Source organism: Arthrobotrys flagrans, assembly GCF_004000055.1.
Source record: "Arthrobotrys flagrans strain CBS H-5679 chromosome Unknown unitig_9, whole genome shotgun sequence".
NCBI lineage: Eukaryota > Fungi > Ascomycota > Orbiliomycetes > Orbiliales > Orbiliaceae > Arthrobotrys > Arthrobotrys flagrans.
In genome coordinates this window covers 2,628,326-2,648,025 of record NW_027137551.1, presented here as the reverse complement: position 1 = coordinate 2,648,025, position 19,700 = coordinate 2,628,326, and the positions used below count along the sequence as shown (strand labels likewise).

Sequence of the window (19,700 nt, the reverse complement as noted above, 5' to 3'; positions counted from 1 at the left end):
AAATTATTATTATTATTATTATTATTACTATTATTACTATTGTTACTATTATTATTATTATTATTTTGCCATGGGCTTTGTTACTTTGAACGGGCTGAAGATTTCATATAAAATTTCATTGGGGTGTCGTATTTTGTATCCACACTTTGGCCGTTTCTAGCCTTTGCAGAGTCGAGGCTCAGGGTTCATGGCTGGAGGGCGGGCTGAATCGAAAGAGTCAAAACAGGCGATGTGTCTTTCTTCACGGACGCTTCCGTGAGCCTAGACCTCGGATATTGGCTTGTATTGCGAGGCGGGTAGCGGTAGTAGCTACCTCTAGTCGAGCAATCTCGAGCGCCTAAGTATCAAGAAGAGTGTTCGAGTCCATGCTACTAGCTACAAGTATACTATCTTGTTCAATTTCAACTGGTCTAAAACTTTTTGAGACCGTCGACTTGAGAATATATGCCCGTATGGATCTTTTCGTTCTCCACCGTTGCAGCTGCGAGCCAATATACCACCCTTTTGCATCGTGATGTTAATGATCATTCAAATGGTAGTTATTACTTTTTGGTCTGAACTTTCGGTGGAATGTTGGGATAGGTGAGGTGCATATAAACGATGATCCCAGCGTCTCGGGGCAGGGAAAAAGCATGCAGACACAGAGATACGCACGGCAGCAGAAGCCCTCAAAGCCCTTTTTTTGCGTTCGAAACGAAGAAAAGAAAAGAATCATTCGCAGGGTCCAGTGCGTGCGGTGTATCAGTGTGCAAACGCAAATGAAATCGAGCGGACCATTCGTCGGGTGGAAACCTTTGTAAGGCAATTGCATCGTGGTGGGTGATACAAAGATGTATAGTTGACCCTATAATTTCGTTCGGGACGGGCTTGAAGGGTTGGTCTCGCTGTTACGACAATTCACCGGGATAAGGTCGATATATCTGTTATCACACAGCCCTTTTCTCGCATGGCTGCACCAGCACGATAGCCAACTATCGGTATATTGCGGGGCCTTAACTGATAAAAGGTCTTACATCTGCAAGTGTTTACTTAGGTACTTATCCATTAGTTGAAATTGCATGGTTAGAGGCATGTGAAACTCATGTTCTAATCCTCTGTTGAATTTTCACCTTCCGTTCAGTTCTTATCTATTGTGGCGATTCCCGTTTACTGGTATACCGTCAAATTCCGCCTGTCGTGCGCAGTACCTAGAGACGGGATATTCCACGATGCCCCGACATTGCAGCGATTTGCAGGAAAAGCGGCGGTTCTGAGACCACTTGTAATCCATGGACATATTTTGAATCCAGGGCTGACGGTGATGGTTACATGTCTGGACTTTGATATCAATCGTTCTGGCATATTCGCAAGGGGAAAGCGCCTATATTTTAGGTCCGATATAAGGTATGTGCGTTCAACACTAAGCCTTTTGCAATCCGAACCATAAATGTCGTTTGCCTGGCTTGTGAGGTATCCGAGCTTTTTTTTTTGTGATCCCGCCTGCGGGAAACTAAGCTAGTGTGAACATGCATCGGCGGCGACAAAAGCTTGCGAATCTGTTTCTGGGACTCGGTTAATTATCCCAAGCCCACAGTTAGCCGGACCATCGAAACAGGCGACGGGACACGAGTATACTGGTACCAAGGCCGACGCATGTCCGCCGGGCAAGGTAGACGCTCTTGGGAAAACGCATCACATCGACCGATTTCCTGTCGGTCATAGAATTTCAACAGATCCTCGTTTCAAGTTTTTCAGTCATTGCAAACATGTGGAGCATCTATCAATGAGAAACCCCGTCAACCGATATTTTGTCTCCCGCTTGGAAATTCGCTCGGAAATGGCACCGCCAACCGACCGGGTAGCTCCGGGATCCCTAGAAATCAAGGCACGGGTGACGGAGAACATTTTGTTTTTCTTCGAAACCGTCGCGGTATGACGGGAACAGGGGAACAATGCAGTGCAATTACGTATCTTCGGCGGGTCCCTTTTTCTCGGCATTTCTAAAGTCGATATCAGATCTACGGTTGGGAACCTTTCTCGAATATCTTGGATATGCGATCATTGGAGCACGACCCTTTTCCGTAAAGTCCGTTCACCTGATCTCAAACAACTTTAACCATAACGAAGGGCTGCAGGATGTCGATGAATAGTGGAACCCTAGTCTCCAGCCGTTTTATTTTTGGTCAGATTACCAACCGTGTTGCATGAGTCGCGAGATATTATCTTGAAAAACGTTCGAGTAGGTCCCCAATCTTGCGGTATGTATTGGCTCACGGCAGGTGCCAAAATCAAGGTCCAAGCAGGTCGAAGGCGTAAATATGCAAGCATGTTAGCATGAAAAGTACTCGCAGGTGTCTCTACTCAGCAATTCGTAATCATCACCCTTGTGGACAAAGCGTTCGAATGCTCAACGGTTCCCTGGATCCAACAACACCAACTTCCACTGTAATCCCAAAGTTCTGTGCCAAAATATCGAAGTCAAACGGCTTATTCCTAAGGCCTCTCCACAAGAACGGTTTTTTTATGCCGCGCTGCATACATATGCATTAATGCACAGGCCGCTTGATCCTGAATGTGATACCTGCAGACCAACCTGCAGGACTAAACTCTTATGCACTAAAAAAAAAAAAAAAAAAAAAAAAAACCGCAAAATCGATAAAGCTGAATCATAACGACTTGTCTCTAACCGCAAGTTTAATTTTTGCCTCAGCTACATAATAATCAAGCTCGCGCAGTTCGTCGGCCAGCCTAAAACGAAGAAACAAAACCGTTTTTCGTTAGGAAACAAATGCTTCAGTGATTACTTAAACTGAACACCAAACGGCGTCCTGAAGAAACGGGCTGCGGTTCCGATTGTTGGGTGATACTTACAAGGTCTCCCTCACACCACCACCTTCATTAACGATGCCGTCTTCAATGAGGTAGAGGGCGATATCCAACGGATTCACGCCGAATAGTCGGCCAATCAGCCCTGAGAGCTTGCCAATCGTTACAGTGCGGGGAAATTTCTTGGTCACCGCCTTAGAAGTCGAACACACCTCAACTTCTGCAAGGGTCTCTTAGCTTCTAGGCTCTACGCATATAAAAGAAAAAAGTTGAGATACCTCAACGGTACAACATCACATGTACTGATGTTGTTACCAAATGCAACGGCAAATGGATTGCACAAACCTATGAGCTTTGATGCTAGTGCATCTTTAGACCTCCCTGAAAGATCCCGTATTATAGTCTGTTCACCATGTACTGTTTGACGCTACATTAGCAAACGAGAAACATTTTGAGGATTAAGAATTGGACAATGCATTTGTGCATTGGAAGATCTCGGGAAGGGTTAGAAGGGAAAAAAAGGTACTGGGTTGCATACTCGTCTGAAGCTCTTGCCATCTTGTATGCCGTGAAAGTATTTCGGCTTCCTGTTCAGCTGGCTTCCCTGAGAGCTCTTTTACAATTGTTGAGATATAGAACAATTCTGCATCCGCACGTTCCGCTGGTGTTATCTGCAGTCGCCTTATCAGTTTCTTGTGCCCTTGAGCTAATCCTGGGATTGGATTGTGGGTCCAACTTGTTTCTTACCACACTGTAATTAAGAGAAGCGACAAGTCGGCCGAGACGGCCAATGGTGATTTGGTAGGACTCTTCGGTAAGGGTCCTGGCATCACTTATGCTGTACAAAGGATTGTGGCTGATTCGCAATGCCTCCAGCTTTGGAAAGGCAACCCGCATATCATCAAGGAATGTCCAATCGCTCACCTCATTGTGGGAGATGTCCAAGTATGTAACTGATGGGAAGCACAGCTTACCAACGGCCTTGGACTCGGCTGGAGCATAGACCGCCTTGATTTTGTTATAGGATAGCAATAGTTTACGCAAGCTGGGTAAGTTTTGGAGGTCTGCTAGCCCCGAAAGGCTGTCAATTGCGTGTTCTTCAAGGCATATAGACTCTAGGCGACTAGCAATACGAAGGTCTGAGACCCTCGGGGTTATATCTGGCGTCAATGTTTTGATGTCTCCGACCGCAATTGAGAGATCAGTCACATTAGTGAAGTTATTCACCAGCTCAAATAACTTTAGTCAGATGTCAGCAATCAAAAACCTCGGCTGAAGAGTTAAAGAGAGATCCCGTACTTCCGTCCAGTTCGACCGAAGGTCGTCAGCCTTGAGCATCTTAATTCGGTCTAGGCCGTGTCTGTATTGATCTCGAATCTGGTACTTCGTGAACCGATTTCCACTAGCAAAAAAACATTAGGTAGCTGTCTACACAACCTACAGTACTTTTGTAGATCGTACCTGATAGATAGGGAGCTAAGTTTCGGTAAACTTATACACAGTTTAACGACTTCCTCGACCTCCTCGAAGAGGTTACATGTTAGATCTAGCAAATTCAAGTCTATTGTACCACTATATTAGCAACATGTCCGGATACGGGAGTAAAGCCGTGATATTTTAGCCGTTTGAAGGCTAATAGGAGTACTTACTGGCACATGTGGCGGCGATTTCCTCAGAATCCTCGTCGCAGGTCTTGATTCTCATGTAGTCAAGAAGAACATTTGTCAATGTATCCAGCTCTGCAAACTTCTTCGCCACCTTGTCGAAACCTACTTCCTGGGCAATCTTTTTGCCAAATTCAATGGGCTTTGGGACGCCGCTCTTTTCGACATTCGTAATATACTTCTCCCTTAATCCTGAGAGGAAAGAATTTGGAGGATCTGAAGGACGATTCGGTCGAACAAAAGATCCCGCTCCAGGTGCCTTGCCTATAGATAAAGATAATCAGAACCGAGCCGTCTTCGAACCAAGCGTATGAAAATTAGACTTAGAGACATCATCCTTACATTCAAAATATCTTTTGCCATCGTGTTCACCAGAATGCTTCCCCCTCGATGGGTCATCCCATTCGACACCGAGCCATTCACCCTTTGTGCCCTTAACTTCACCTATGTAGCGGACTGTACAGAGCTGTGATTCGAAAGATAGTCGCTGCCCGACGTACTGAGTACCCATGTTTGATGCATATGATGTCTCTATGTATACGCGTTTATGGATCCGGATCTTGCATCCGGATCCAATGGTAATATATGTTTTTGGCCGGATGCGTGGTAAATGGCGGGGTGTTGTTCACTTGGCGTTGTTGCAACTTCAAAAATTTGACGACGGCGAATTCGCGAATTTTCAACGTCCATACTGCATCTCGCCCTTTTACCACTAATTGGGAGTGTGTCCTAAAAGTTAGTAATACCGAACATAGTACACATTAATTTACTGTAGCCATATCTGACCTTAGCTATATTTAGTAGAATTGCAGAGTTGCACAACAAGATGCCGCCCTCGATCTTTCTCAAGGCGGCCGCGAGGACCAAGCTCCCAAATCGGACCTCGATCTCTTTCCGCGATGCATGCTACTTTATCGAGGCCTTTGTAAACGGTGGTCAAAGATGCTATGCCTCTCATTCTGTCACTCACTCGAAGACATGTGTTCCGCCAGGGTCCAATCAACCACCATCCCATCGACCATATGACTCCCGTCAGACCCTTCTCCACCGTACCTATATATCATTGCTTCGGGCCACACCATTGATGATAGTGTTCCAGCATAATAATCTTCGAGGGGGTGAGCTTGTGGCTATACGGAGGGACCTCAGATTCGCCATGCAGAATGTAGACGCGCAGGTTGCAGCTTCGCAACCCGCATCTACACCAGACGAAAATGGTAACATACCGCCGCAGCCTCGGCCCGTTGGAGAACAAGTAAAGATGGTGGTGGTGAATACGGAGTTATTCTCAGCCGCCCTCCGAGTAGCAGAATATCTACCCAAAGATGCGAAGGTGGGATCAAGTAGTGGTCCGGAGGCGTACGATATGACATTGCAATACAAAGGATCCCATCCCATGGAAGCGTTATTGGTGGGACCAGTCGGCGTGATCCAATTCCCCACTGTGTCACCGCCTCATATTCTAGCGGTGCTCAATCTGCTATTCCCAGAGAAGGCAACTTTCAAGAAAGGAACGGATCCGTTGTTTATATCTGGTGTTTCAAAGATGTTGCTGCTAGGCGCAAAGGTTGATAAGGTCGGGGGACAAACGATTGATACTGAAGCACTGAAGCACATCACAAATCTCGGCGACCTTCCTACATTACGAGGACAACTGTTGGGACTTATGCAAAGTGCTGGTGCCGGTTTGGTGGCCACATTGCAGAGCCCTAGCAAGGCATTGTGGGTGACAATGGAGGGTCGCAGAAAGATGTTGGACCCGGATTCACAGAAGAGCGCTGAGGAGGGATCCTCGGATCCACCAGCAGCCTGATTGAGGCCCATATCTTGTAGATAGATCGGTATACTAGTCATATTGTATTATACATAGAATACTGCAATTTGAGATAACCCGCTAAAACAATGATCGTTCCGAGAAAGCATGCAAGTCTATGGGTGCGAGGGCGTAAAAGAGCAACCTCCTTCAATATATCGGCAAAGTTGTCTGACTATTGGCTGAAGTAAGGACAAAGAGGGATTCGGAGTGTCTGATCGGGGCGCATCAATCGGGTGTCAATAAGGTATGCTAATACTTTCTATCGAAAGGAAACCCCGAAGCCGCCAGAATAGTACTCGAGAAGGCCTCTCTATAGGTAAATCATCTAGCCTCGAATTGAACCATTCTATGAACAAGCATTAGTATGTACGATAGAGCTATGGGTGAGTCAGGGTCGCGTACCTCTTCGTCCTCTCCTTGTACAGTATCCTAAACCCGCATTCCTTGCACCGAATAGGGTCGGCCTTGTTGAGAGTGACAGACTTGCCACAGTCTGCACAGAGATACTTCATCGATGTTTGTCGAGGAGCATCACCATATGCTCCACCAGGTCTAGTCGAGCCAGTGCCGCCACCAGCTGTTGGAGGAACATAGCCTTCGCGCTGCATCTTTATGTGGGTTGATTTAGTATTTAGAGGAAGTTTGTGTGAGTATCGCGTGCTTTAGTACCCGGTAATAGTATTGGAGTTAATGTGGAATGTGTGGGACTTGAAGTTCGCACGAAGTTGGTTGATGGTTGGTGATGGTTGAAGGTTTTGGTGTCGCGAAAAGGATCATCTCTGAAATTTTGTGCGGCTTAGAACCAAGCTGGCTTACCAAACCCACCGAGCTTTGAACTTCCACCGCCCCACACCCAAGCTCCGACAGACCCTCCACGTTTGAGTCTCAGCACCCCGGAATACCACAATATGTTCAAGAAGCCGTACGTACTCTCCGTATCACCAATGTATCTATGACTTGTGGCTAATACAGGAGTCGATTAGAGTAAGCTCGTCCGGCAAGACGAAGATCAAGTCATCTGTCCAGCGAAACATCCGCCAGAAGATCTGCGAGCAGTTCCCGCTCCTCGAGCCCGTTATTGACGATGTCCTACCTAAGAAGGCGCAGCTAGACCTTATCAAAGCGTTCGTATAACACGATGTTAGAGGGACTTGCTCGTTTGACAAGCGATATGGGAGTTTCGAGGAAGGCCTGTAAGCTAACGTTGGACTTTGCGGTCGCCGATCAAGACCAGAGAAGATTTCGCTATACGCACTGGATAACCAAGTTCTATTTTTCCAACATCACAATGACGCGATAATGCCGCATTTGAGAGTAGTTCATAAGTGTATGCATACGGACAGGAGCTAGGTTCGAGCGAAGGTAGCTGATTTGGTGTTTAGATCCGCAATGCTTTCCAACAGTACAGGTCGATAGAGGAGCTATCAGGTTCATTCTCGGAGGTGCACAACTTATGTGCCCCGGTCTAACATCACCAGGAGCGAAACTTCCTCCCCCGGAAGGCAACCTACCTGAAGGTACGGTGGTCGCTATTAATGCAGAGGGCAAGGAGCATGCTTGTATGATTGGAGTGCTCAAGATGAGCACAGAGGATATCAAAAAATTGAACAAGGGTAACGGGGTTGAGAATTGCCACTACCTCGGAGATGGGTTGTGGAAGATGGACTCTGAGTAGTTCGCTTGCATTTTATTGTGACTGGCTCGAATATTTGTTGAAAGCCATGCGATACATTCGATTATATGGCGAGAATGTATCCTTTTTGCATATAGCGTTGCTATCTACATCCATATCTATGTCTCCATCTCTCTACACCTCTAATATCTTAGTTTCCGATGGTACCTGGCCTTATCCCTTGAGCCAGCAGTGATTCTGTTCTTAATTTATTACGCTTTCCCAAAATCTTTATTGTCCTCTCACGCTCCAGCGGTGTCATATCGGCCCAATTATGTATCCGACTTAATGTTCCATCCGAGTTGACAACCATTGGGCCAAGATGATCGAGTTTGAGAGCTTCAGCGCCAACTTCAAGTTTCTTCGCCGCTTCTTTCTCTGCCTCCGTCTGAGGAGCCGGGAGGGCTAACGTTTCGTGCGGCAGCTGTGCCTCTTCATTGCCTTCGCGGCTGGAGTTCTGAGCGGGCTCGTCATCTGGGATGATATGTAGAGGCGGGAATTGTGGGACCGCTGACATGTTGGATCTCGACGTCACAAAGTCGGTATTGTCTGTTGTCGTATCGATAACTAGCCGTTCGGCATGAAATCCCGGAACGGTGAAGTTTGTTTGGAAGGTTGGATGCTTCTTAGAATTGATATCGATATTAGTGCGAGCCTTGTTAATGTTGGTTTTATAATGCGAAAAACGCCAAGGCCTTCGCATTCTTAAATCCTGCATCATTGAATTTCGAGAATTTTCGACTCATCCCCATCAACATCAATCACAGGGCGTCGACTCCCACCAAACATAACCCCCTTCCGCAATCGGCCAGCATCAAAAAGATTACACGGATACAATACTGCCAAGATGTCGGAATACTGGGTGTCAACGAAGCGGTACTGGTGCGATCGCTGTGTAAGTTCACCTCTGAAGCTATCGCGTAACGTACCTTGGCCTACAAGTTCGCTAACATGGGATTTTTTTATAGAAAATGTTCGTAAAGGACACGCCTTTATCACGAAAGGACCACGAGGCATCCCCGAAACACCAGCACGCCCTCCAAAGATTCTTGCGTGAGCTGCACAGAAACAAAGAGAAGGAAGCTGTCGCCGCGGAAAACACAAAACGCGAAGCTGAAAGATTGAACAACCTAGACAATCCGGGCTATGTACCGAAACCTTTAGCTAGACGGGCAGCGGATTTGGTTGAGAAAAAACCGGCAAAGACAAGTTCTTTTAGGTCTGAGGAACAAAAGAAGAAACATCTAGACGAGTTAGCTGCGTTAGGAGTGGCTATGCCGGAGAGCTATAGGAAGGAACATGCGATGGCTGGAGATTGGGAGACTGTTCGGGTCATTGAAAGACCTGCTACACCTGAAGACCCGGAAGACGAAGAGTCAAAACGAGCCAAGCGAAGAAAAATCGGGGATGTTGAAGATGAGGATGAGGAGGAAACCGAGACAAAAAACTTTACGATGCGCACGTTGGAATATCCCGGGGATGCAGTGGCATCGGATAATATTGGCGAGATTACGTTCAAGAAGAGGGGCAAGTCGAAACAGACGATGCCAACAGTTGAATACCCGGTTCAGACTCCTGTAGCGGGTCTTGAAGGGATCATGTTTAAAAAAAGAGGCGCTAAAAATGGACCAAAAGAAGAAGAGGATGACGAAGCAATTGCGAAAACCTCTGCTCAGGTTCCCTCTACAGAAGAGAAGGATGATGTGGATTCGCAAAGTCGGAACACAGATCAGGCCAAAGGGGAAGATCAGTTAGAGAATTCTGTTATGAAACAGGAACCTAGCGAGAACGAGACTCCAACTCCAGTGGAGCCAGCAGAAGAGGGAGTTGCCTTCAAATCAAGAAAGACTCGGAATACGAACCGACGAAGAATATGAGTAACGAGTTTGTTTGTCACCCGATATCATGATACCAGTCCATTTATATGCAACGTTTGCATTTTGACTTAGCGTTTATGCAAAGAAGATCGGTCTTGACCAAATTGTTCGATAAGGCGAGTGATTGTGGTTGTGCGGCTACGTCAGTGGTGACTGAGAATTTTCGAGGAGGCGTCCATGTGGAACCCCTGGTCTCCTTGAAATTATGGAGGATCGCATCTTCGGCTTCCCCAATTATGGAGAACCAGTGCCAACGGATTCTGTTAAATTCTGATAGAACGAAAAGCGCTTATCTCAACGGGCCTACTGTCCGGATGAAGTGGTAACGTCTTAAACGTCTCGAATCTGACACGAATACCAGGTAGCCATCGATAAACTGAATTCTCAAGTGCTGGAGGCGCTTATGTTGTTGTTGGCGATTCAATCACGTCTTTCAGAGGACCCTGCCCGACAAGGATGGTTAATTGCAGGTGTGATGCACTACCACATCCTTTTTCAAGGCAGTATCCGAACTCGAGCCGCAAAAGGAAGAAAAAGAGGCGGAGAGGAGAAAGAAAGAAAAAAAAGCCTGGGCATCGTCTGCCAACGGAGATGCCTCAACACCGAACCATCTCACGAGATATAACTGTGGGACCAAAATGGGAAAAACACACATCGACGGCCGACACGTTTTCGATTTTTGTTCCGAACCAATGCGACTAGCATCGAGAGAGGTGCGCCTGGCTGGTGACACCAGCATGATACGATTGGTCAACCTTGCTCAACAGCTGCCAAGGGTTATTCTCCCTGCCCCACTACAGTTCCATCAGGATTGGCTGCATGAGCCCGTTTCAGCTAGGCCATCCCTGGCCACAGCCATGCTTAAACCTTCCGTGCAGGAAAGAATGAGGGCCAAAGAAAAGCGGTGGCTTACTTGCAGGCGAACTGCAGGAACAGGTCGGAGACCCCTGCTCTTAGGCCGTCAGCCTCTTGGCTGTGTGCAACGGCCGAAAAGGGGTTAGATTTCTCAAGCGAGCAAGCGCAAAACTCCATGCTAAGAGGGGCAATCTGGCCCTTGATAGGCCAAGAGGCGTCGAGATTGTTTTCGATGGAAGAGCCTGCCCGACGAATGAAGGCCCAGAGGACCGAGCTGTTGGAAGTTGGGAGCTGCAAAAACCAATTTCATGTCTTTGAATAGCAATGTCTTTGTTCGTTGAACCCGGCCCTCAGCTCTTCATTTCGATGGACCACCCAGCGCACCGAGAAATTGGCGGGTTGGCTAGTATCGTGACAAAGGAATGAGGGAGGGAGGGTCGACGCTCGGAAGACTGCGACAAGAACAAGAGAAATGTTGCTCCGCAGCAGCTGTACCGCTCTCCTTAAAAATAACCGACTTCTGCTCAGCTTATATGCATCAAGGGCCCAGAGGATGTGGATTACCTCATGGCATGGTAGGACGGTTGAGAGAAATTAGGTACAACTGCACTAGTTCTCTGTTAGGGGGGTCGATTAATAGCGGAGACGGTTCTGACACAGTGGGCAAGACCCTTCCCAAATTGACCAAGACTCTACTTTTCGGCCCCTTCTTTCTCGCGGCTGGTTATTCTCGTCTTGCAGACGCACTCCTCCTTTCCTTGCTTGTTATGCACTGATAATTTTCCTTTCGATCCTTTTTTGACAGTTCCGACTTTCGCATTTTTTTTTTCATTTCAAACCTCTTTCTCCTCGTTCCCGCAAGGGCTTATTGTTTTTCTAAGGCAGATACCACAATCTCGACTTTGGTATTTTCCAGCACCGCAGGAGAGCAACATATCTTTTCTATTCATCCCTTTTTGGTCGACAGTCCGCCGGTTCATTTCGAACGGATACACAAGGAGACCCTCGAAAAGAATAACGGCGTTCCTTCCGGATTTCAGAAATTCACGACTCGTTTTTTTCTCGTATTGCAATTCACTCTGGGAGGATAGTTCGCAATTCGGTTTTTCTTTACTGTACTCGAACCGCCACACTCGTTTCCATCTATTCATACTGAGAGATCAGGATATCTTTCTTCGCAATCAAAAATACCCCAACTGCAACAAAAGAGGGTCAAGAATATCTGGAGGAGTTCCATTCTGCGACATATTTCGACGATAAAATATTTTTGTATATCTGTTTTATATCGGTGTTTAAAAAGAAGCCACGGGTTTTTGGAGGAATTCTTGAAATGTATGCTGATGTTTCTGATATCTATCTATAGCGTTACAACGTTACAACAGATGTGTCCGTTGGACCAACCCATACTAACAAACTTATCTACCTCTAGATCTAACGACTTAAACTATCCTTTCCTTTTTCTCGCAGACGACTTGAAATTGACTCCGACGAATTTGTTTGGGACTATGACGGCGTAAGAGCACTCATTTTGAAGGAATACACCGTCGCTTTCGCAAAAATAGCCCGAATATTTGACGTCTCTTCTCGGATCGCCATCTTGATTAATTGAAAAGCGAAGCGACCTATTGATCGGACTCGATGTCAGTACCTAAACCTCCAAGCCCACTTGGGCGACACTGCACAACCATTGTCGACAATACACTCTACGCTTATACCGAAAATGGGTTCTTCAGCATACCATTGAAATCTGGTGGTAAATGGACAGAAATCAAGGGAAAGCAGGTACCGACCAAAGGCTCAGTATGCGTACATGCGGGCATTGGAACCGCAGACGAAGCTCTCTTTATTGTTGGAGGCGATGTCGCGCCGGAGACGGAGACAGAGAACCCAGAGTATAAAGGTCTTCAAAAATACAGCTTTGCGCAGAAGAAGTGGGAAAACCAACAACTACAGGATAAGACTCTTTTCAACTTGACACACCATGGCGCTGCCTTCTTGGAGGAATCGAAACAGATATTTGTCTATGCCGGGAACTGGTATTCGGAAGACTACCAACCGAGTTCGATGGCCTTTTTGATTAATGTTAACGACATGATGGTTTCCTCGCTACCGCCTGGACTTGCACCGCCTCTGATATTTCCCGTTGTCCAAACCCTCAATGCTCATACGGCCATCATCTCTGGAGGTGATCCAGCTAATACCCATGTCTTCAGCTACTCAAGCATTGAAGGCTGGAAGGATCTCCCCAGTACTCTGGCTGCTCCATTACCCGTTGGCTCTGCTGCCGGAACCGTCGTTGGAGGTGATGATGGTTCCAAGATGCTCCTCACATTCGATTTCAGCCAAAGCCCTGCAAACGTTGAACTCGTACCTTTGTACAACGCCACCGCCCCTACCGTCACCCCTGCCAGGCTGAGGTCCAGAGATCATACTCTGACATCCGCTAACTGGCCCTCTTACAACGCCACACTCGCCCCCAAGGAAACCCGCCGAGACTTCGCCATTACTTCTAACAACCAATATGTCGTTATCAGTGGAGGTGGTTCCGACAATGACCCGCTCTCTATCTTCGATTACAAGGAGGGAGGATGGGTTAGTGCGGCTTCCCTTTTGGGGACGCAAAAGGTTTTGGACGAAAACATTACATTAAGTGCTAAGAGCCGGGAGACGTCGACAGCAGTGTCGAGTTCGCAAACTGCATCAAGTACTGCCGCTTTGACTACCGCTGCGACATTTGCTGCAACAGCCACTGGTACTGCAGGTTTGTCTTCTGCTACTGAATCTAGCACTGCGGAGGGTGAGCCGCAAGGGTTAAAGACTAGCACCCAGCTCTTGTTTATCATTCTTGGTGTAGTGCTTTTGGTGGCATTGATTCTTGGGACTGCATATATTATTCTTCGCTGCAAGAGGAAAAAGATGAAGGCTGCTGGACTTGCGGAAAAAACTGGCGACGAAGAAGGGCCGCAGTCAAGAGGTATGGGAGGGGGTATGCCTGCTCCTGGCCGTCGGGACTCGGGCATGTCGTTCAAGGATAGAGGGGCATCATTCATGAAAGAAGCTGGAGGCACCAAGAGCACAGTATTCGGCCGCAGACAGAAGAGCTTCCGCGAACGCAGCATGAAGGGAGAGTTGGAATTCCCTCATGTCGACCTCCCACGTGGCGCTGTCCTTGGCCCCGCCGCTGGCACGAATCTTGAAATGCAACCCACGCAGCGCGGATCCGGATGGAGCAGGTATTTCTCAGGCAATTCTACTACAAACCTGGTACAAAATGGCGCTGGACTGCAGAGAAACCCAAGTGACGCTTCAAGATCATCGTATTCGATATCCGAGTTCCCTGACGACCACGACGAGCGAAGGCAATCGTATCCATCGATTGGATATGTTCGATCAAGCTACGCATCACATTCAGCCGTGTTTTCTTCAGACCTACCAACTCCTACTTTTGGTGATGTCATGAGGGATAACTCGCCGCCACAGGGAGACTCGGGATACCTAGGATTCGAACCGCCAAGGGCACCAGGGCTTTTTGAACGATCTGCAGGCTCGCAAATATCCGTCAGTTCAGCAGGAGCTTCGTCGATAAACTTCTTCGGCGAGGCTCTGAGCCATCCGGATTTCGCCAAGAAGGTTGCTCACGCACAGTCGAAGCACAATCTAAATATTAGCCAGCCGGAGCAAGCCAGGGTCGAGAGCAGCGTATATAGCGAAGCAGATGGCGACAATGGTATACTGCAACCACCCAATAGCAACTTCAACAGAACGGATAGTTTTGGTTTTTTTGGGAATGATAGGCAGAGCAATACGACCGCCGCACCGAGAGGCGACCAAGGACTCGGCTGGTTCGTCAGGGATTAAGGAGTCATTGTTATTTCGGATTTTCTCATAGTTGGTTGTGGTTTTCCCTTTACTGTATTTTTTTACTGTTTGGTACAGGGTAGGAGGATGTTACTATTTCACTCATCCCTTCTGACATTTCCCCATCTATAGCCCGATCAGCGATGTATTTTTTTATCTAGCTTTCTTTTTCATATTTCTCTCTTTCTTTCTTTTTCATATTTTTTTCTTTCTTTTTCAATTTCTTTGTACGATACCCTACGGATTCCTTGAAAGAGGTATCCGGTTTTGCATTGTACTCGATTTATCGCCTTTCTTCTACCGATTTATATTTTTCAGGATATTTTTTCTTCTTTTTTTCTTTTTTAATGCTGTATCATAGCATTTCCTTGTCTTTTCCTTCTTTCTCTCACTAAAAAACGCTCTACCGATTGTAGATAATACCAACTATTCCTTTTCCTTTACAGGCGACACTCTCTGGTACCATAATTTCTTTATCTCTATTTCCTATACTCTCCCACACTCTCTTGCGTCTGGTCTCCTTTTTTGTACAATTGTTAATACCTACCATAGTACTAGCTGACAGCGATAGCGATAGTGGGCGTTTCCCTGCCTGCCTGACGGGCGTATATTAATGCAAACCAAACATGGCCATCGCGATATCCTTTGGGCATTATTCGAAGTTCTCTCCTTTAATTAATACTTAAGCATTTATTATAAATTTTGTATGCTTCTTACCCATCCACCCATGCACCAATCTTGTTTCTGCATGCACACGCACAATGCCTGACCTCAGTACCCTCAAATATCACGGGGAAAAAAATAAGTTAAGCAGTTGTACGGCTGTTCAAAGGGTTGAAAAAATATCCATAATTAGCCGTCCGCGTCCGTCCCCTCTCGTGTTTCAGCGGTGTAACAGTCGCGGGAAAGCATGTGCCATACGGCTGTTAAGTTTACGAGACACGTACACACAGATCTGGCAGGCGTGAGAAGTATCTCTTGCATACGGCGGGTGTTTCAGATATCTTATGTCTCCTTCTCTGGGATGGAAAAATTCACACGTCCATATATGAAATGTAGATACACACACAAAAATAAAATACAAAACAGGCCGTGTCGAACAAGCGTATAGAAGCCACTAACCTCTAGGGATTGAAGCGAACGCCGATGATGTGAAAGAATTGTGGAACGGGAAAGGAAAGGAATGCGGGGGAGGAATTACCGCGCATTGTGGGGGTGGTATATAAATATATGTACAATATAATACGCTGCTATCGCTCCTGCATCCTGCTCCCGGACTCTTGAAAATATACAAAGGGATGGTTTGTAAAACACGAGGGCTTGACTAAGTAGATGGCAGTACAACTACAACCTCCTCTTGTTCTTACTCCTGGTACCACCGAACTTGGTTCTAGTGGCATCTGTGACCCTCACCACCACATCCTTGATGTATCTCCCTTCCTTTCCTAGTAGAGCCTTTGTGACGGCTTCCCTCCCTACACCAAAACCTCTGAGTACAACCTCCACTTTCTTCGGTATTAATCCCTTATCTTCGATTTTCTGAAAGACATGTGCAGCGAGTTGATATGCAGCATCGTAAGAATGTCTACCAGCCTTTCTAAATCCTAATATACCAGTCGAAGAAGAAATTATAGCATTCCTTTTGGGATCGGTGAATGTGATATGGGTGTTATGTTTTGTTGAATAAACGTGGAGATGGAATAATTGACCCCATGGGTCCAGAATTGTGGCTCCTTGCGGGTATCTAGGGCCATCCACGAGTTCCGGGTTTGACATGACGTCGCGGTAGGTACCCCGCCCCAGGCGGGAAGGACCTGTAGCATTTTTGGCTTCTCCGAAGATTAGGCCGGAAGATTGACGGCCTGGGATGATGGAGGATGGTTCTATGGGTGCCGGTGTTGGAGCTGAGGCTCGAGAACTATTAAAGATGTCCATAAGGTTCCCACTTTTGAAAGATTTATCGTCTGCATAGTGACGCCGTGAAGATACCGAAGGAAGGGCAAGGCGGGAGGCTAGAGAGGAGCGACAGGAGGGGCATATGGTGGATGATATCGAGAAGGGTGTCGCTCGAGCGGACCGTAAGAGGAGCGGTAGGGACTTTGAACTAGCCATTGTTGTGGGTATGAAAGAGTTTCTGCCGCGAGGGGGAACTTGGAATGCGATGTAAATACGGTGGCGGGACGATACGTTCCTCCACCGGTTGTGATTTACCCTCTCCCCTCCTCTTGATATGAATTGTCGTCTTCGAAATTGTGTTTTTGAAGTCGGTTTTTGTATGTTGGAAAAAAATTGGGCATCAGTGATGGTCCTGCGCGTTTGATTGGTCGGTTCGGTTTGGTTTGGAGCTTCTTTGGGTGCTTGAGCCTCCCGCCACAGCTCAGTGCACAGGGCCCCGGTTCAGGTGTAGATGCAAACGTGCATAGAAGTTTGCAATTTAATCAACAATGAATTATTCTTCTGCAGGCAGGCAGGCAGGAATAACGCTAGTCGATAGTGATAATGATGATATTAATATTCCGCGGCCATCAATTGGCTATTGTATTGCACGGAATGGATAGAGCTCTTGCATGCTCAACTAGCTTAGTAGCTACTTAGATTCACAGAGCAGGACAGCAGCTGGCAGCCTCCTAGTGGGTATCAATGACACTACAATTAGCCACCATATACTGTAGATTGTGTAATATATTATGTACATACTCACCTATGGTGTTTGATGTTGATGAATGAATGAAGTGGTGGTTGTGTTGTCGACAGCTCTGCACCAACGTTGCTATCGCCTGTCCCGCGTTGACGCCTCCCAACTCCATAACCTCCTCCGTCGTCCTGCAACGGCTTTCACCTCCACAGCAACCGACAAACAACCTCGCAACCTTCCTTTCCCTCTCCTCCACCCTCGCCTTACCTTCTCCTCCACCTCACCATCTGCAGCGGCATCACCACCACCATTATCCTCGTCCTCATCATCACCTTCTCTCCTAACCTCCACGCTTCTCCTCTCCTCCCGCCGCAGCGTTCACGAACCCCTTTCGAGCTCATTAGCCGATACCTTCGCTCCTTTCCTTCTTTCTTTTAGCTCCCTTCTCTTCCTTTCTTCCCAAGCTAAGCTCCCTTCCAAGCTCCCTTCCAAGCTTCCATCCAGGCTCCCGTTACCTTTACCTTTTTACCTTATTCCCAATTTTTACAATAGTCAACTCTTTCATCATGAATCCCTATCAAAATCAGCCCAACCAGTACTACCAACAGCAACCTGGTGCTCCTCAGACTCCCCAGCAGCAAGGGTTCGCCCAAGCAAGCTCACCAGGTGGCTTTGGTTCCGCTCTTCCCAATCCATCCAATGGTGGCAACAACCCTCAACAACGCCCCCGAACTGCTGGTAGTCTTGGTAGCAATAAGTTCGAAGAAGACTATTCAATCCAGAGAGATCCTACTACCTACGCACCGATTACTAGGGAGCGTGCGACTGCCTGCAAGTTGAAGATTGAACTCTTCTACAAGCAAAATGTCCAGCATGCCTTGGAAAGAAACGTCAGGTCCGTATTATTATCAATCCCTCTTTCCAATTTACATTTTTGTTGCATCTATACTAATAACAGCCCGAATGCAGGCGCCAAGAACTGGAAACTCGAATCAGCAACGAACCCAGAATGTCCGAAGAAAGAAAGAACATGCAGCGCGTCAACTTCGGCTCTCAGGAGTCTAACTTCCTCAGGTTGAGACGCACGAGGATGACCGCTGACGACTTCCATACGATTAAGGTCATTGGTAAAGGCGCATTTGGTGAAGTTCGCTTGGTTCAGAAGAAGGACAACGGTAGGATCTATGCGATGAAGACTCTCTTGAAAAGTGAGATGTTGTAAGTATCCCGGTGTCGTCGAGTAACAGAGACCGACTCTTCAAAAGTCTAGTAGCTAACGAATATGTACCTAACAGTAAGAAAGATCAACTGGCCCACGTCAAGGCCGAGCGAGATGTTCTCGCTGAATCTGATAGCCCCTGGGTTGTCAATCTCTTCTACAGCTTCCAGGACTCTATCTACCTGTATCTCATCATGGAGTTTCTTCCTGGCGGTGACTTGATGACTATGCTTATCAAGTACGAAGTTTTCAGCGAAGATGTCACCAGATTCTACATGGCAGAATGCGTACTTGCTATCGAAGCGGTTCACAAATTGGGCTTCATTCACAGGTAAGCTTATTCCCTCTCTTTATTCCAGAATAGGATCTAATCCATTGCGCTTTATTTAGAGATATCAAGCCGGACAATATTTTGATTGATATAAATGGTCATATCAAACTATCAGACTTCGGATTATCAACGGGTTTCCATAAAACCCACGACCAGGCGTACTACCAGAAGTTGTTGGAGAAGGCCCAAGCTCCTTCCGCGCCACGGGATAGGAATAGCGTTATGATCGACGCTATCCACCTGACGATTTCTAACAGGAATCAAGTCAACACGTGGCGTAAGTCCCGTCGTGTTATGGCCTATTCCACCGTTGGTACTCCCGACTACATTGCGCCGGAAATATTCATCCACCAAGGATACGGACAGGAGTGCGATTGGTGGTCCCTTGGAACTATTATGTTCGAGTGCCTCATAGGATGGCCTCCATTCTGTGCTGAGGAAGCGCATGAAACATATCGCAAAATCGTCAACTGGCAAGAGAGTCTCTACTTCCCAGAGGAAATCCACCTTTCTCCAGAAGCGGAAGATCTCATCCGATCCTTGATCACTTCTGCGGATAAGCGTCTTGGACGCCACGGAGCCGAGGAGATAAAACGTCACCCGTTCTTCAACGGGGTCGATTGGAACACCCTCCGCAATATCGTCGCACCTTTCAAGCCCCAGCTGAAGAGCATGACCGATACTACGTACTTTCCAACTGATGATCTCGAAAACGTGCCTGACGCTCCCGCCGTGGCTGCCATGCGCGCCGCCCAAGCACAAGGAAGCCTCCAACCTCCTGGCCCCGGAGAGGAAACCGGATTGCCTTTCATCGGGTACACTTACAAGCGTTTGTACGTCACAACTTCCTCCCCCCGCATTTCAGGGCGATCAAGTTTAACTAACACGTTTCTTTGCGCACTCTGTTTAGCGATCAACTCAATCGTCATGGTGGATTCTAATCCTTTATTGTTTTGTTTCGAAACCGC

The 19,700-nt window shown here is 47.1% G+C and overlaps 9 protein-coding genes across 9 annotated transcripts; 5 read left to right on the top strand and 4 right to left on the bottom strand.

Moving 5' to 3' along the window:
• Positions 1–2,645: 2,645 nt before the first annotated feature.
• Positions 2,646–4,980, bottom strand: DFL_006128 (uncharacterized protein; the record flags this gene model as incomplete). Its single annotated transcript, XM_067635496.1, has 9 exons — positions 2,646–2,727; positions 2,851–3,025; positions 3,151–3,222; positions 3,344–3,476; positions 3,553–4,044; positions 4,105–4,207; positions 4,267–4,366; positions 4,455–4,733; positions 4,812–4,980. The coding sequence occupies 9 exons, from the start codon at positions 4,978–4,980 to the stop codon at positions 2,646–2,648; spliced, it is 1,605 nt and encodes a 534-aa protein (XP_067489920.1).
• Positions 4,981–5,054: 74 nt separating this feature from the next.
• Positions 5,055–6,282, top strand: DFL_006127 (mitochondrial 54S ribosomal protein uL10m; the record flags this gene model as incomplete). The annotated part of the gene is made up of 3 exons (XM_067635495.1): positions 5,055–5,204; positions 5,274–5,394; positions 5,462–6,282. 3 exons carry the CDS (start codon positions 5,055–5,057, stop codon positions 6,280–6,282), a joined length of 1,092 nt encoding a protein of 363 aa, XP_067489919.1.
• A 324-nt stretch (positions 6,283–6,606) lies between these two features.
• Positions 6,607–6,893, bottom strand: DFL_006126 (uncharacterized protein; the record flags this gene model as incomplete). Its single annotated transcript, XM_067635494.1, has 2 exons — positions 6,607–6,631; positions 6,688–6,893. The coding sequence occupies 2 exons, from the start codon at positions 6,891–6,893 to the stop codon at positions 6,607–6,609; spliced, it is 231 nt and encodes a 76-aa protein (XP_067489918.1).
• Positions 6,894–7,193: 300 nt separating this feature from the next.
• DFL_006125 (uncharacterized protein) lies at positions 7,194–7,960 on the top strand (the record flags this gene model as incomplete). The annotated part of the gene is made up of 4 exons (XM_067635493.1): positions 7,194–7,207; positions 7,269–7,409; positions 7,515–7,612; positions 7,668–7,960. The coding sequence occupies 4 exons, from the start codon at positions 7,194–7,196 to the stop codon at positions 7,958–7,960; spliced, it is 546 nt and encodes a 181-aa protein (XP_067489917.1).
• Positions 7,961–8,108: 148 nt separating this feature from the next.
• DFL_006124 (uncharacterized protein) lies at positions 8,109–8,474 on the bottom strand (the record flags this gene model as incomplete). Its single annotated transcript, XM_067635492.1, has 1 exon — positions 8,109–8,474. The coding sequence occupies one exon, from the start codon at positions 8,472–8,474 to the stop codon at positions 8,109–8,111; it is 366 nt and encodes a 121-aa protein (XP_067489916.1).
• Positions 8,475–8,804: 330 nt separating this feature from the next.
• DFL_006123 (uncharacterized protein) lies at positions 8,805–9,834 on the top strand (the record flags this gene model as incomplete). The annotated part of the gene is made up of 2 exons (XM_067635491.1): positions 8,805–8,852; positions 8,926–9,834. The coding sequence occupies 2 exons, from the start codon at positions 8,805–8,807 to the stop codon at positions 9,832–9,834; spliced, it is 957 nt and encodes a 318-aa protein (XP_067489915.1).
• Positions 9,835–12,327: 2,493 nt separating this feature from the next.
• On the top strand, positions 12,328–14,547 carry DFL_006122 (uncharacterized protein; the record flags this gene model as incomplete). Its single annotated transcript, XM_067635490.1, has 1 exon — positions 12,328–14,547. One exon carries the CDS (start codon positions 12,328–12,330, stop codon positions 14,545–14,547), a length of 2,220 nt encoding a protein of 739 aa, XP_067489914.1.
• Positions 14,548–15,891: 1,344 nt separating this feature from the next.
• Positions 15,892–16,659, bottom strand: DFL_006121 (mitochondrial 37S ribosomal protein uS11m; the record flags this gene model as incomplete). The annotated part of the gene is made up of 1 exon (XM_067635489.1): positions 15,892–16,659. One exon carries the CDS (start codon positions 16,657–16,659, stop codon positions 15,892–15,894), a length of 768 nt encoding a protein of 255 aa, XP_067489913.1.
• Positions 16,660–17,748: 1,089 nt separating this feature from the next.
• On the top strand, positions 17,749–19,673 carry DFL_006120 (uncharacterized protein; the record flags this gene model as incomplete). Its single annotated transcript, XM_067635488.1, has 5 exons — positions 17,749–18,077; positions 18,152–18,400; positions 18,478–18,732; positions 18,792–19,565; positions 19,643–19,673. 5 exons carry the CDS (start codon positions 17,749–17,751, stop codon positions 19,671–19,673), a joined length of 1,638 nt encoding a protein of 545 aa, XP_067489912.1.
• Between the last annotated feature and the right edge of the window lie 27 nt (positions 19,674–19,700).